The sequence below is a fragment of the Atractosteus spatula genome, chromosome 9 (assembly GCF_055471065.1).
Source record: "Atractosteus spatula isolate fAtrSpa1 chromosome 9, fAtrSpa1.hap1, whole genome shotgun sequence".
NCBI lineage: Eukaryota > Metazoa > Chordata > Actinopteri > Semionotiformes > Lepisosteidae > Atractosteus > Atractosteus spatula.
The window spans coordinates 20,006,107-20,022,228 of NC_142714.1; the positions used below are offsets into that span (position 1 = coordinate 20,006,107).

At 38.4% G+C, this 16,122-nt stretch overlaps 1 protein-coding gene across 1 annotated transcript; it reads left to right on the forward strand.

The window, feature by feature from the left end:
- The first annotated feature begins 3,673 nt into the window (after window positions 1-3,673).
- LOC148828378 (putative G protein-coupled receptor 132) lies at window positions 3,674-10,270 on the forward strand. The gene is made up of 2 exons (XM_088925365.1): window positions 3,674-4,234; window positions 8,698-10,270. The coding sequence occupies exon 2, from the start codon at window positions 8,718-8,720 to the stop codon at window positions 9,738-9,740; it is 1,023 nt and encodes a 340-aa protein (XP_088781491.1). The 5' UTR covers window positions 3,674-4,234; window positions 8,698-8,717; the 3' UTR covers window positions 9,741-10,270.
- Window positions 10,271-16,122: the final 5,852 nt, after the last annotated feature.

Sequence of the window (16,122 nt, forward strand, 5' to 3'; positions counted from 1 at the left end):
AGTTGGGTATTTAGTTTTGAGATGTTTTGGCCATGACTCTTGTGCTTTTGTGTTGTGCTTCCCAATCAAGGCATTACAGGGAGAACCTCTCCCATCGAATTATTATCCAGTAGAATTGTACTGTAAATCTTTTTTTTTTACTGAATATCTTTTTTCACACCTAAAGAAGGCTCCACAGCCGAAACTGTCTCTTTTTTTTCTTTTCAGCATGGAATAAACCTTTACCTGTTCCTTTGCAGCCTACACATGCTGACACAGCTACCCACGTGAACTTCTATAAATGTTTTGCCAAGCAATGATTTAAAATTGCAGCAGGAATAAAAAATAAGGTAGACTTATTTGGAGGGATGGCATTTGTAGAAGCTGAGCTTCTAAAGCTTTAACTCATGATTTGCAGCAGCATATTTACACTCTGAGAAAGAAACAGAGGAAAGCAAGTTACAGGGCTGAGCCGTTAAATAACTCCAGTAAAAGTAGGATAACCCAGACAGGGGCCTGTTTCCAGCACAGGACTTGTAAAGGATGAAGACTTTTCCTGGGATTTTGCCCTTTTGGACTGCAGGACAGGATGGTGAATTCCTGCTGCTTTTCCACTCAGCTATTGTTTTAAGTTCTCTTTGTGTGGCAGCAGTACATTGTGAACTGCCAGGATTAAAGCACTTCATGAAGCTGAAGGTCATCTCCTGTTTGTATATTGTGATGCGGTATAAGCACAGTATTAATTCACTCCTCCACAATGTCCTCACTCTGCTGTTTCAATACCATCAACTCCAGAATGTCATTTGTTTCAGATACAGCAAAGATACAGCAGCTCAATCAAATATGGTTGCTATGATAGATAGATACTTTATTGATCCCATGAGGGAAATTGCAGAATATGTATAAGAATGAAATACCCATAGAATTCATTGTTGTGAATTGCAAAAAGCCTTTACTTAAATGTCAAAGTATGATATCCAATTGTAAAATTTACATAGAATGTTCACTGAGACGATAAAGCATCTTCAGCTTTGAATGCAGTCGTTTTTTAAAGACATAAAATGGAAACATTTATCAGCTGGATAGGGAACAGATGTTCAGAAATGTTGTAAAACAATCAAAAAATTAATCTGAAATTCAATATTATGAGTACATGATAAATTAAACAGATTTTTTTCATATTGTTTTCAACCAAAATACTCATAAGTTTCTTCTTTTACCATTCTCGTTTTACTGTAAAATTAACTTTATAAAATTGCTCACCTTCAGTACGTCACAAAACCAGGCTCCAAGGCAAAAGATACTGGGATTTGGAGAGAAAAAAAGATATTGGATTTGTATAAAAAGTAAACTGATGTCAATAGTCCATTCCGACATCCAAACCTGTAGGATGTAAAAAAACACAGGTAATTAGGAAAAGTGATGAGTAAAAAAACTAAGGCAGTTCTACCACATTATAATTATCTGTTACACTTATCAACTGTTTATGCTATGGGGAACTGAAGCTAGCAAAGTATAAAACAATGAGACAGAATTCTTCAACCAGTCACAAAGCTTCTCTTAATTTTTAATTACATTAGCATACATATTCTAATAACAGCATGAAGTGGCTAATTGTTTTAAAAAAAGGTGGACAAGACATAAGAGGTGTTGATTCACACACCCACAGTGTGATTTCAGAATATTTTTTGTGGGTGAACATGGTTTCTCATCTCTGGTCATTGCAAGTGCACCTGATCTGCTTATGATCAGACCATGGAATGGTGGAACTATCTGCACATAGAATAACCACTAATGGGCAGGGTGGTACATACTGGCTGGTACCAACTGAGCCATTCCAATCGGCCAACCTTAAGCTCATGAAGGCCCATCAATCATCTGATTGCAAGCACATTGGCAGTCGAGTCTTTCAGATTCCTTATCAGAACTCGTTTGTGATCCAATCACATTATTTTTAATGTCTAGCGAGCCACTAGGACTGCTGACCCCAACTTCAGAAATTCTCCAAAATCCCTACTGTAATTCTCAAATTCCTTGTTCATAGGTCTCCTGTCCATTTGATGACAGTAGGGTCTTGTGTGTTTTCTTTCTTTCCTCTCAAACAGTTAAGATTCTGGGAATACCTAACCACAGACAGAAGACACATAAAAGTTCTGGGCTGGAGAACATTACTCCAACCCCTGTCCCTGTGTCTCATCTTGAAGACATGCTCCTGTATTCACCATTTAGCTTACTCGCATATAACCACAGCGAATCAGTGTCACCCCGCCAGGGAACCTGGGATTTTTCTCCAACGAGCACATTACATATGACGAAACTGAATGCTTCTCAGATACAGAAACCCCCCTCACTGGGACACTTGTAGTTTCTGTCTGAAATGCTGCGCACACCTATTTCACCACAGACTGCAGAACAATCTGTGCACATGTTCATGCCAGCCCCTATTGAACTTGTGGTTGTGCACGCTATGAAAACGGCGGTCTGTGTCAAGAGGTTTAGTCACAGATGCACTACAACCGTTTCCTCAAGTAACTACCAGGTACTTAGCATGCGTGTTGCTTCTTTCCTGTGGAGCCAAGATTAACTCAATCCAACTAATTACGTGACTTTTCAAGATAATTGGTTGAATTTTGTTTTCACTTTGACATTAAAGGGTGCAGGGCAGCAAGGAGGAAATCCACATGAAAATGAGGTGAACATACAAACTTGACGCAGAGAGCACCCTAGTTCCGCAATCGAACCCAGGCCACAAGCCACAGTTACTCTACACTGCACCGCCATGATGCTAATTTTCTTCTTTTCCTATGATCTTAAATACTGTAATAACAATGCAAGTTGGTCAATTGCAATTTCAAAGCAATGTGAAGGTGGGACAGTTGGTCAAAAGTGTTCAAAATTGCAAAATTGTCAAATATGGTTTAGGTTGCTTTCTCAACATGGCATCGCTGTACAAACCCTGGATTGCTATCTGTTATTTCCATATGTAAATACCGGCAGGCAGCAAGGTTGAATGAAACCAACTGAAATTCAAATACAGTCGTCTAAATAACTGCAGTGCCTCAGAGGTTGGATTCTGTGTTGTACAGTAACTGCAAATTGGTCAGCATTTTACTTTCTCTTGGACCATTCGGTGTTTTATAAATCTTTTCATATAATATAAATACTTTTTCAGTATTAAATTCATACTTCTTCCCCTTCTGTGGGAATAGGTTCTGTGCAACACGGGACACACTCTGGACGGGACGCTAGTCCATTGCACAGACACGCAACACTCACACTTGGACCATATTTTTTTCCTCAGAAGATAATTAACCTACCAGCGTGTCTTTGAACTATTCAAGAAAACACGCAAACTACAGATAGCGCTCCAGGACAGGAGTTGAACCCCGGGCCCCAACGTTGTGAGGCATACTGCGCCACTGTGCCGACCTCTAAAATCTCTAATAGGCCATTTTTTTTAACAGTAGACTGAACATTCAGTGAAAGGTGTCGTATTTTATCAAACTGCGATCAGATTAAAAACAAATGTCTCGTACAGCTATATCAGACTCTTCTTGAAGCGTTTTACACAACTCAGATGTTACCGTCATTACTTTCTTCATGAGGTTTTCTTCAAAAAGTTAGTAAAGAATAATTTTTACACGTATAAAACCTGTCGATTGACCTATATCCTGCTTCATAACTGATGTTATCTACTCCATTCCATTTTTTTATTCCTTGTCTGTAGATGCGGATTTTAACCTCTCACGTACTCAAGACTGACTCAGACATCTGCCAGAATGGGGCTGAAATCTGTTCCCGAGTTTTACAAAAATCTCCACCAACACTTTTCTATTTAAAAAAGAAAAGTGTCTTGAGAAGCAACAAAAACTGTACATTTTTTAAGTTAACATTTCTTTTAGCACCCACAAATCCGTAGTTTCGCAGTGTAAAACTACCCTGAAGACTGACGCAAACAAATGGAAAGCCTGCTTTCTGTTTAGATGCATGTTAAACTGCACTGGAAATAACGCGCAGAAGTAGCAGAAGCAGAGCCCCATTCGCAAGCGGCGCTTTCACAGCAAATTGCACACTTACAGTAACTAGAAAAAAAGCACCGGGCCAGCGGACGACACAGAGCTGCGGGCGGCTTAACTGCGGAGTCTACTGATTGGTTAACAAGAACGGAGCCTATCCAAGTAACGATGCAGGAGACACAATGAGTGAAGATCTGTCGCGCTCGAAGAAAACATGTTCCTGTGTTTGTTGCAGAAAGGTGAGTTTAAAAGACTTTAAAAACTGCCAACCTTTATATCCATTTCATACTAGTACTGTACACCTGTTAGCCCTAGGTGAGATGAAAGACTAGTTTAAATCACGTCTCTTGGGAGTTCAGAGGTTGTGGTGTAACTTAACCGAAACCACGGCTCTAACTAAAAATTTCGAGAGCAGTTTGACAGAGTGGTGAAGAACAGCTGCGCACTTTAAGGGGGTTTTCATTTTAAAACGAAGATTTTTACAAGAAAATGTTAGATAAACGCCCAAGTGTGATAGCATAACTACTCCAGGGGCAAAACCTGGTTTACTCTAAAAGTGAAGGTTTTTCTATCAGGAAAGGTAATTACTGTACATCTCGTTTCTTATACATCTTCCCTTCGTTTTGCAACCATGGAACTACGACCAGTTTTCATTTTCAGGTACAGTTCTTGCTTTGTGTGTAGTTGGCAATAGGTTTTGAATGAACTTCCTCCTTTTTGTTCCATACAGAAGACTGGCAGTACGTACCTCGTTTCTTTTATCTTTTATTTTTTGAACCAAGTACTTAAGAGATAGAGCACACCCGCGACGCATAATTGTGTCTCCTCTGTTCCGATTACATAGACTGTTGATTGTAAATTTTCCAGACAGTTATTAATTATTAAAGTGTCTGCTAAACACAAACCAATTCCGTCTAGCATATCTTCGGAGACCGAGAAAATGCGAGGTATTATACAATACCCCTTTCTTTAGATACAGTGCGAAGACAAAGAACAGATGAATGTTCTGCGAAAATATTTGATTTATATTGTATATTTATATGTCTCTACTGCCCACACAGCGGGGAAATGGGAGGATTAAAGTTAAAGATCGGAACCTAAATTGACGTGCATTAAAATAAAGTTTTTTTTTTCGCCTTTTGAAGGCGTGTTACGCGAGGTTAATGCGCTTGTTTTTATAGTTTTATATACTTAGTAATCTAAGTAAAAAATGAACAGTAGCAGCCCTGACGATTGTAGATTTAATTTAAAAGAGCTCTTGAAAGTACCCGGGATTGAATTCACTTCGCCGGTTACACACTAAAGCGGTTGTCAGTAGCCTTGCCAAGCACGTTGTTTTTCGTTACGAGTTTTTCATTTGAAAAGCTTGAAGGTGGTAACGTGTAAGACACACGGAGAACTAAAAGGCAAGATTTGTAAAGGAAGGGGAAGTGTCACTGAGAATGTGTCTGAGAATGGGCTGACAGCTCTCAAAGACTAGCACGGTCCGTTGATCCGCAAAATGGTGAAGGAGAAAGAGAGTAACAACGCTTCACATGTTCAAGGGCTGCAGATATTGTTGCAACGAGTAATGGATGGGCAATATCCGTACAGCGCACTTCAGCAAGCAAGAGCAGTGACCGTAATGAGACATGACAAGCCGAGAAAGTGATTCAGTAGATAAGGAGGTCATCCGCTGACAGTCGTGTCATTTTTCACATAGACACCATTAATACAGCCTTATTAAAGTCACAATTCTTCTCGCCTGCAACCACCTTACTACACAACAAAGGGTTAAAAGGACCTTCAGATGTTCATCATACAATCACATTTCCAGGAAGGAACATGTCCTTTATTTTTTAGACGTTAGACCTACAACCTTAGATACAACATAAATATCATTTTAAGTAGCGTCCACGGCGAACATGATTGATTTTGGATTCCTCATCCCCATGCGCGTTATACTTCTTAACGTGGCTATTCATAAATCAGGTTTGTGATCTCCGGATGCTAAAGGCTTTATGAGCGGCGTTTTCACATAATACAGCCTAGCCTGACGAAATGAATACGTTTTTCCAGAAAAGAGCAGGGTTTGACGACTGAAAAGGGATCTTCAGTAAAATATCTATACAGAACGTGCTTTGGGTAAGAGTTAAGCACATAACGTTTTCCCTGAGATAAATGATTTAAAGAATGTATTGTGAAACTAACGCTTAATGTAAGGGTGACTGTTTCTGATCTAAATGTCTGGTGATTTTACGGAGTTCCCATGGTATGCTTTGTCAGAGCAAGAAAAGGAACTTAGCATTTATGAGGTTAAGACAGTTTGGGGGACTTCCAGTTATCACTGACTCTTTAGTTTACTATTTTCATGGCATAGGCGAAGAAAGTGGAGGATCTTAAAGCTATTGTTCAAATTTTCTCATTTTGGATTTTGACTGCTCGTGGGGAAGTTAGAAAATTGACCCCAGTTTTGAAAGTTGCAAATCAGTGCTTGTGCCAAGAATGGGCTTCTGAGCTCAGAAACCACAGTACTGTCAGCATGCTGAGGTACAAGAAAAATGAACATCAGCATGTATGTAATGATTAATCCTCTGGTGTGCCAGCTTGCGGAAATGCTACTGACTTGCATTCTTGTGACTGGCTTTACTGTATGTAATCTATGATAAAGGTAGTTCTGCTGTTGTCCGTCTCCTGCTACTGTATGTTCTGCAAATGTTACTTTCCTTGTTTTCCTGTTCTGGATTGCACAAGCATTGGGTTTAAGAGAAATTTTTCTGTACTAGATAAAATCAAAATATTACAAAAGTGACAGTGTAACACAGAATTCTGTGTGCGCCTATGACTGCTCATAGATGCAGTGAGGGCATCTCTCTGTGTGCTATCCATTATATCCATATTGAAGCCAGTATGCTTTATGTGATGTTGGAGTAACAACCTTTGCTGTGGAATTGTTTTCACTAGCTAATTTCAGTGTTTGGAGGGTTGCAGTTATTTTGAACGGTTAAGAGATACAGATATTACTTTCTGGGAAGGTATTTTAATTTATTTAACTGTGACTTGTATTCAATTCACATTTCCTTTTTATATTTACATTTATACATGTATAGGGAAAGGCATTTACGGAAACAATCTTCGAAAGTATCTTGCTCAAGGTCACATTACAAAAGTCTATATGAGCTACTGTATGTGAACGATTTACATATTAAGTATTATATTAGAAAAGTTATGTATTATTTTGTTATGTTAACATTTTTATGGGTTTACTTAATTCACAATTTATGTCAAATCTTAAGGACTTGTGCCTTGAGGAGTTTACTCACTGGTCTAGACTGTGCTTTGATATTTAACAGTTTGGACTTAGTCATATTAACTGTTTTAAAAATATTAGTTTTGATGAAAGGGTATATCAACATAATTTGCCACCTCCCCCAGAGTACAACTTGCTTTTTTTAAAAGAAATTTCCCTTGAGTTCAAATAAGTGCGCTGTGGTCCAGTTCTCACTCAGTAGTGGTTGAAGGTAATGGTGTGCTTTGTCATTTTAGTGTCCATGTCTTCCTAGAATCTCTAGCTGAGGGTTTGTTGCAGTACTCTAGTATTTTATTAAACAATTTTTGTTTCAAGTTGTTTAACTGAAGTAATGGGACAATGTTTGTTAATATATAAATAATAACTACTCTAGGTCATTAGGTGTGTTTGGAGTTTCTTTTTTACAATTGTACAACTACTTGAAACCAAACCAGCCCAGTTGTTGTTGTTTGAATTTGAACAGCAGAAAAAGTTCATAGTATGAATGTTTTTTGTTACCGTTATCTAAGAAATATTTTCAGGGTTAAACAGTGCCAATTAAAACAGTAGCTACAGGTGTAATATATGAGAATACATTGGCTCAACACCAAGAGCAAAGGAAACACTGAGTGAGAGGATTTCAGTACCACAGTACTACTACTTGAAATTTATATTTTTAATTCTGCTGAATGGACTTATGAAAAGATAGCGCCAAGTCAATCAGAGATAGGCTCTGGCTCCCCCGTGACCCTTAACTGGATGAAGCAGTTAGAAAATTGTTGGTTGGACTAAGAATGATCTGCTGTCAGGGTGGAATAATAAGGACTAAGGAATTTAGAAAGTCATTTGTCCTTTTCAAACACGTGTATAGCAGATACATTCAATTCTGGGTGTGTTGGCCAATTAACGTTGCATGCAACTTTTATTAGGACCTTAAACACATTTAAAAACCGCTAGCATGGTACTTTATATTTGCAAGGATATTAAATTAATTTGCTTATATGGTCCAGATACACACGCTTAACACAATTGTTATAAAACCCAACAATAGAAGTGTGTTGAATATTTTTGGTTTTATGTATGCAGTACATGTGTGTATTGTGGATTTGCATGTATATGTACTCACACCATTTTCTGTGAGGCAATTAAACACAAACAAAAGAAAGAAAAGACAGCTTCTGAATCTCATTGAAAGCACATGGATAACAATTATGTTCAATTTTATAATTGGTTTTTAAGGAAAAACAAAGAATATTACATGGTACCATATACAATAATTAACAAATGGGAACATTTTAGTTTACCTAAACAAACTGTATATATAATTCAATAATATAAAAACAGGAACTAATGGATAACATTTATGAATCCCAGTTCCAACATCTCCCACAGCAGGGACCAACCACCTAACTGTGCTCTCTGTCTTTTCAACAGGAATCGTATCTCATTAAATCATGAGTAAGGAGGTGGCCATGAATGTGAGTTGTCAACTGCCTTACGAGCACGACAGGATCCCCTTGGTCATCCTGTACAGCGCCGTGGTCATTATCGGACTCCCAGCGAACCTGGCGACGGTCTACCTCACGTTTCTGCAGGTTCTGAGGAAGAACGTGCTGGGAATTTACCTCCTGAGCCTGTCCCTGTGTGACCTAATGTATCTGTGCACGTTGCCTTTGTGGACAATATACGTCACCACCGGTCACGTTTGGCACTGGAACTCCATGGCCTGCAAGGTGACGGGCTATGTGTTCTTCAACAACATGTACATCAGCATTTTCCTGCTGTGCTGCGTCTCTGTGGACCGCTATGTGGCGGTGGTGTATGCTGTGGAGTCCAGGGGTCTAAGGCGACAGAAGCACGCGGGGATCATCACCTGTATCATCTGTGTGATCGTGGCGGTCGGACACTGCCCCGTCTTCATCATGAAAGAAGGGGAAACGGAAGGGACGGAGAAGAAGTGCTTTGAGCCTGGGCAGAACACAGCAATGGTGACGGGGTTCAACTATGCCCGGTTCTTCATCGGCTTCTTCATTCCCCTGGTCATCCTTGTCACCACGAACCGCTCCATTCTCGCGAACATTCAGGCCAGTGCTGGGCTGCAACAGAGGCAGAAGGTGAAGGTGAAGTACTTGGCTATCACTGTGATAGTCCTCTTCCTGGTGTGCTTCGCTCCCTACCACATCATTCTCTTACTCAGGGCAGTCATGTTTCACTTCACAGAGAGCGGCAGCTGTGACTTTGAGATTCAGGTGTACACGCCCTACACAATCTCCCTGGGGTTGTCCACCTTCAACAGCGCCATGAACCCCATCCTCTACGTCCTGGCCAGCGACAACATCCGCAAGGAGATCCGGCGAGGCCTGTCGGGCCTGAGGAGCCGAACCTCTCTGCAACCCAGATGCACAGACAGCAGTCTGCCCAAAATACAGAACTCGAAAAACTCTGATGTCCCAATGCGCGAAAATAACAGCACATGAGGGCATACGCCCTCTCTTTCACAGGATATGGCTTCATACCTTTCGCTGCAGCACGTCTGTGGCTGAAAAGCCACATGTGTCATGAGTGAACACGCAGTTTAATCAGCTGTCGAATCGTGTGCGGGCGCTTTCTCATCTGAAGTTGTTTGCAAATTTGTTTTCTCTTTTTTCTCATATTTGTTGATCATCTGTGAAAGAGAAGGGGTACTTAATTGATTGTCTGGCTTAATTCAGGAAGCCGTATACTGCAAAAAATGGGGGGAAAGTTTCCCATATTACCCCCACGGACACGCTGAGTTGTGAAACGCTTCTTCTTCCCTTCAAACCAAGCTGTGTATTTTATCAGGTGCGGTAGAAAACAAAACGCAGAAAGTATCCAATTAGATGTGTCCAAACCAGGGCACTTCTGTAGTCTGTTAAATTATTTAAACATTGAAATGCATTCATATATGTGTATGTAAGTGTATATATCTGTGCTGTGAAAAAGTATTCAGATATTCATAAAATATTTTTGCACGTCTGAACACAAATTATGCTTGTATCCGTCAACATTTACTGCTGAGAAGAAATGAGGAGAGCTTGTCTCCCTGAGCATTGCACAAATATACTGCACCACCTCTCCAGGATGCGTCTGTACAGTAGGAAAGGATACATCTATCCCTCCCGCCCACATACTCTTTTTTTGCACACCATATTGAGAGCCAGTGCATGTGGACGGAGGAGCAGGAGACACGCCAATAATTTCCTGTTTGATGATTATGCAAAAGATTGTAAAGCTGTTGAAGGATAGTATCCACATATAATGATGTTCAAGGAGAGCTTGTTAGATTTAATAACAAATTGGTATTAGAAGATAACAGCTGTGTTCATGCAAAAAAGTGTTCATTATCATTGAAACCGAATGGTACTGCAACAAGGGAAAGGCTGCTTTGTAGCGTCTTGTGTTGCAGTGGGAACACCCAACGCTAACATTAAAGATTGTAATGCTAAAGGTGATAAGAAAACAGGAATACCTCTCCACAGCAGACCGATACCTGTTGTCATGTTTTATAGAGGTCTCGTAAACAAGTCAACACCACTTTTACTCATGTTCAGCAAGTTAAAGAGATAAATTGGTAATAAACTTACTCTTCTGCTTCATTGGGACAGGATGGACTGCCGTCTTTAGCTCACAAAGGCTGAGATGGGTCAAGCAGCTACTGTATACAGTCTTATTTCCGTAGTGTGTTAGGGTGAGTGCATAAACACATGCATGTGTGTGTGAGTGTAAAATACGGGGTTTTAAAATAAATGTGTAATGAGTGAAAGTTAAATCTGCCTTTACTTGAGCATCGAGTCAGGAGTGTTGTATCAAAAGGTCACAGATTTAAGCTAATCTTAAAAAAAACTTAGTTTCAGTGACCTAAACCAAGACTTCTACATATCCGGCCTTGAAAATAAATCAAACATGCTGTTCTATTTTCTGCTATATTAGTGCTGTATATACGTGTTATCATTTATGTCTTCATGATGTAATTTTAGTATACTATCCTCATTACACCTGAGGTAAGAAAACTCTTCATCTTACTTTTTCTTAAAACACATCTTTGTTTTGAATGAAACATACATGTGTTTTAAGGTGCTTGAACAGAGGGTTACTTCATGTCGTGGGGTACAGTACCTCTTATCAGACTCTACCTACTCAATACTCCAAAAGCCTATTTAATTATAAATAAATGCTGACAGCTGTGGTTTACCATGGTTTCCCTAAGGTGGAGTGTTACATGCAATCAAGGAAACAGAAAGTAAAGCAGAGAGAAAAAGCTGATAAACATGGCTTAAAATGTCCTAGCTGGCAAACAGTTTATCTCATGCTATTATTACATCTTGGAATGCCCAAAAAAGAGAATTCATTATTGCTGATCTGAGGATGCCATTGCGGATTAGGTGAGGAGAAAGATACAATATATATCAATGATTGGTATAAGAATTCGTTTTTATTTTGGAAATACCATGTAGAGATTTTTCTGTGAGAAAAGCTTTTGCTGTGGGTTGTTAACTGATCTAAGCAGATTCTACCTCGGAATTTCTGTACACGTTGGTCGCAGTCTTTACATTCAGTAATGTAACTATACAGTACCTGCACTGATTGTTATCTGAAGATAACACAGTCGCAAGTACTGTATTAATCTGCCATCTCTGTGCATCTGAACTGTGCTCAGTTGACAGTGTTTTCCCCTCAGCCCTCGGGCTCTTGTCTAATTATAGTAATATAATTCACTTTAATAGATTTTGAACATGCCCTCAGTGCTAATGCACTTTCTGGGGTATTATGAACCAATTGCTGTAAGTGTTGAAATTGAGCCACTTATTTTGATTACTGTCTTCTAATTTGTCTTATTGTTGATTAAAAAGGTAAAAAAAAAACACCAAACAAGAATTCTTACTGCCAATGAATAGATATTTGAGCACTAAGAAAAAATACAACTTTTCATTAATTATAATAAAAGGGGTTGGTTGAAATTTCCATTTTGGAAGTTATTGACATTAACGCATTATCCATTTTTATGTTTGTATTTTAATTAATGTTTTTTTTTAAATAAACCATCACTTTCTGGTATTAGTAAAAAAAAAACACTTACATATTCCAATATGTAAGGCGGAATCTAATTTCTGTTTTTAATTAGCATGCTTTTGAAGTTGTAAAGTACTCTACTAAAAGGCAACCTGTTCGTGTTTTTAAAAAAATATTTCATACAGTACATTGTTTCATGGAGGGAAAATCCAAGAAAAACAGCTGATGCCCTTGACACTTCTTAAAAGGATCATGCAAATTCCTTTTCAAGCAGAAGTTCTGTACTTGAATCTTCCTAATGAAACATACACCAAACGTGAATGAGTGTATTTCGAATAAATGCATTGCTACATCAGCATCTGGTTGTTTTGCCTATTTACTACTCTTTACAGTAGTTTTACAGTACTGATCTTGAGAACTGGTATTAAAGTAGGTACACAAGTCCAGTACTGAAGTTAATAGAGGTCTTGGAAACCAGCCCTTGAAGTTCGGGACGAAGCAGTTCCACGGAAGGTAGAATAGGCCATTCATTATGACCTGTTTTCCCATGCCCATTTTTGCTTGTTTTTTGTATTTGCTTGTAGTTTTTTTCTTGTCCAGTTTATTGCTGTCAGTACTGTGCACAATTTCGGGGCACCTGAAAATCTTGTGAAACATTCAAATGCACCAATTATTCTTCTCTTTCTTCTAGTCCCAATTTGGTTCCACTAGTTTTGATCTGCCTTGGATTGCTTCTGCAGCATACAGGTAGATTGAGGACCTGTGCACACACCTTTGTTCACTGAGACTGTGCACTGGGAAATTTCTGTATCAATGAGCTATAACCAGCCAAGCTCTAATGAGTGCAATTTGGACTTTCGTATAAAGATTATTAAGGAGTAGATGCTTTGGATTTTCCATTTGACCTTAAGTGATTAAAGAAATAAGGACGTGAAATAATGGATATACTGTAGAGCTTGAATGATACAAATCAATAATTTCTTCTCTCTTGGCAATCACTGTGTTTTGAGAACCTTTCGCACTAGTATGGCAGTCATTTCTGGATTTAAGGCTTTATCATAATTTAGCTGCATTTTTTATTTTTAGGGTTACTTTACCAACTCTTAAATGATGCACAATTATTTATTATAAGAAAAGCACCTATTCAAAATGCCTAACCTATTCTATACCCATCCTACTGGTCCCTAGCAAAATTGTTTCTGAAGATACAATTGTTCTTCAGGATAAATATAGAAGATATCTAGTCCTCATTTTATATGAATCAGACTTCACAACCCCCTTTTTATATACCATGAAATGTTGTTTTGTGCTTTTTCACGTTTTTAAGCGTGCTATGATTCAGGTTTAAATATAACTTTGTATGTGTATCCCAGCCCAGTCCTGTGCATTTAAATAGTTCATGAAGTTAAACGCTAGTAAAATTGCTTTGTAACCTGGCATCTTCGTTTACTGTAAGGGAATATTTTCGGAAGAGGGATGACACAAATTTTAACTTCAAAGGACCTTTGAAGCGCAATACACATAAAATGGAAATAAAGAGTAATATTGTAGCGTTTGCTTTGACAGAAAAATGAAAAGCTCGTCAGTAGAAGTAAATGAGACTCATTCAGGTGTGAGTAATGCTGAGAATGTTTCAAGATGCAAGGAGTTTGTGGTGACCTCATGGAACCAGAAACCATTTTTTGTATACAGAGCTTCATAAAAAGGCACCTAGGACGTCCAAGAAAAGAGAAGTATTAAGGGGTGCAAGGGGTATAAAAAACTTCTAAGCATGATTTCACCCTGTTGTTCTTTTAACACACTCCTGCAGCATGAGGTGAACATGGCAGAAATGTGGTTGTTCTTGGGAATTTCAGAGAACGTACATCTCTTAAGAGATTGTAGAGGTAGTAGTTTTCAGGTGCTTTTAGTGGTGATCTGATGCTAATGGAACTAGTTTTCTCTGTGCAAATTAGAAGGTACTCTGATCATTGATCATGGTTTTGGAATGCACTCTTCAGGACCCTGTATGGAGTAAATGTCACTTGTTCAATTGTAGCAATGTTGTCCTCTTTCTCTGTGAGAATGTTTGTTATGTTACAGTATGTAGTGTTGCCCAGGTTTGGGTTTTCCAACTAACGTTTGTTTTGTGTTTTGGCTGGCAGAAGTATGACACAACTGACTGATGAAATTCATTTTTAATAACTACGTGTTCTAAAGAGACTGAAATGTTCCCTGACTTGAAAATATACAGTATGTAGGTAGTTTGAATTTTATGGGAACTGACTGTTTTTGATCAGATGACATTTACGTTGAATTTCCTGATGAGTGAATTGTGTCCAACACGAGCGTTTACAAACCCTCGCTGTTTGATTGGATGTACTTTTTACAAAGCATTTTAATGATTGCATTAGCTATCAGGTTGTTACAGAACGTGGAGGTGCTATTGTGAAGAATGTTGTGAAGAACATTGTGTGCATAGCATCACAGTATCATTTTGAATTATATACATAGTGCACACTTTAAATACATATGAAGGCTTACAGCATGAATATACAGTATATTTGTGTATATGTTTTGTGCAGGTTATTTATTCTGCATGCTACATGCTAATTTAGGAAAAAAGAAGTGAAACAAGAAGAACGGTTGTACACACTTGTGCTAGAAAATATATTTTAACTTCGCTTGGTTTTCTCGATCAGTTAATCTGCCAGCTTTCTTTGCTACCGGTATGAAATGTGGGTTTCTGTACAGCCTCGACAGAGTGAAGTTCCTGTCAGAAGAGAGGGGAACTGAGTCTAGCTCACAGTGAAGTTGGCACACCTCCTTTGTAAAATCATCTTCCTTTGCACATGTGACGAACCTTTCAAAATTTCTAGGCCTTTTTTTAGAAACCTTTGTGTACTTCTTCATTGTAATAGTTATCGAGTGTTGTGTCCGAGAAAAGTGTTGAGTTTCGGGCTACATTTGTAGCTCAACTAGTTGTGCCTTTTCTTGGACAAATCTGTTGCCACTCAGTGCCTGTTAGGAATATTGTTTTATTTAAGAGTTGGGCTCTTAGTACACTAATTGCTTATTGTTGTTCAATTGTTGTTTTTGAAAGAAGTTTTACAGCATACTTCAGCATCACCTGTCCTAAAGAGCCATACATCCCAGACATGTGAAGTTATTTGGGTTAGCTTCTTGTCTTAAGAAAAATCAATGTGCTGCCTAAAAACCGTTTCAGGAAACCATTTATACATTAAATCGCACGTAGCTAACAGGATGCTGTTTGAGTACTGTGGTTGATAGGTGGTTTGCAGGTATCGTCTTCAATTTAGAAAAAAAAACAGCACAAAAGTAAGTTTGGGCAAACGGCTGTCAGTCGCAAGCTCAGTATTAGACTAGAAGCAGGCTGTATGTTTAATTAAACATAAATTCATGTGATTTCACCAAATCAAGTAATTTTGTGTAGCATTGTGGATATGGAAAAAGTCAGTATTTTGCACATACTACTGTGTTAGCACATCTAAAAGGTTATGTATTAGTCATGAGTTCCTTTTATATGTGACTACTGTATAAAATGTATCTTCAAAAACGTCCTTAATTGTGTTCACACTCCGTTTAGCTCATTCACCTACAAAAATATCCATTTACATTGTTGAGTTTTTAATAAGTAATTTAGAGATTCCTTCACAAACTCATTAGAGCATTAATTAATCATTAAAATCAACCAAATGTAGACTTTTCACCATTTTATGGACCAGGTCCACTCTGGGTTTACACCACAGTTTTCTGAAGGTTTTTAATTTATTATTGCATTCTATCTCCTGGAGAGAAAAATGTGTTTTTCTTTTTTCTTTAAATTTA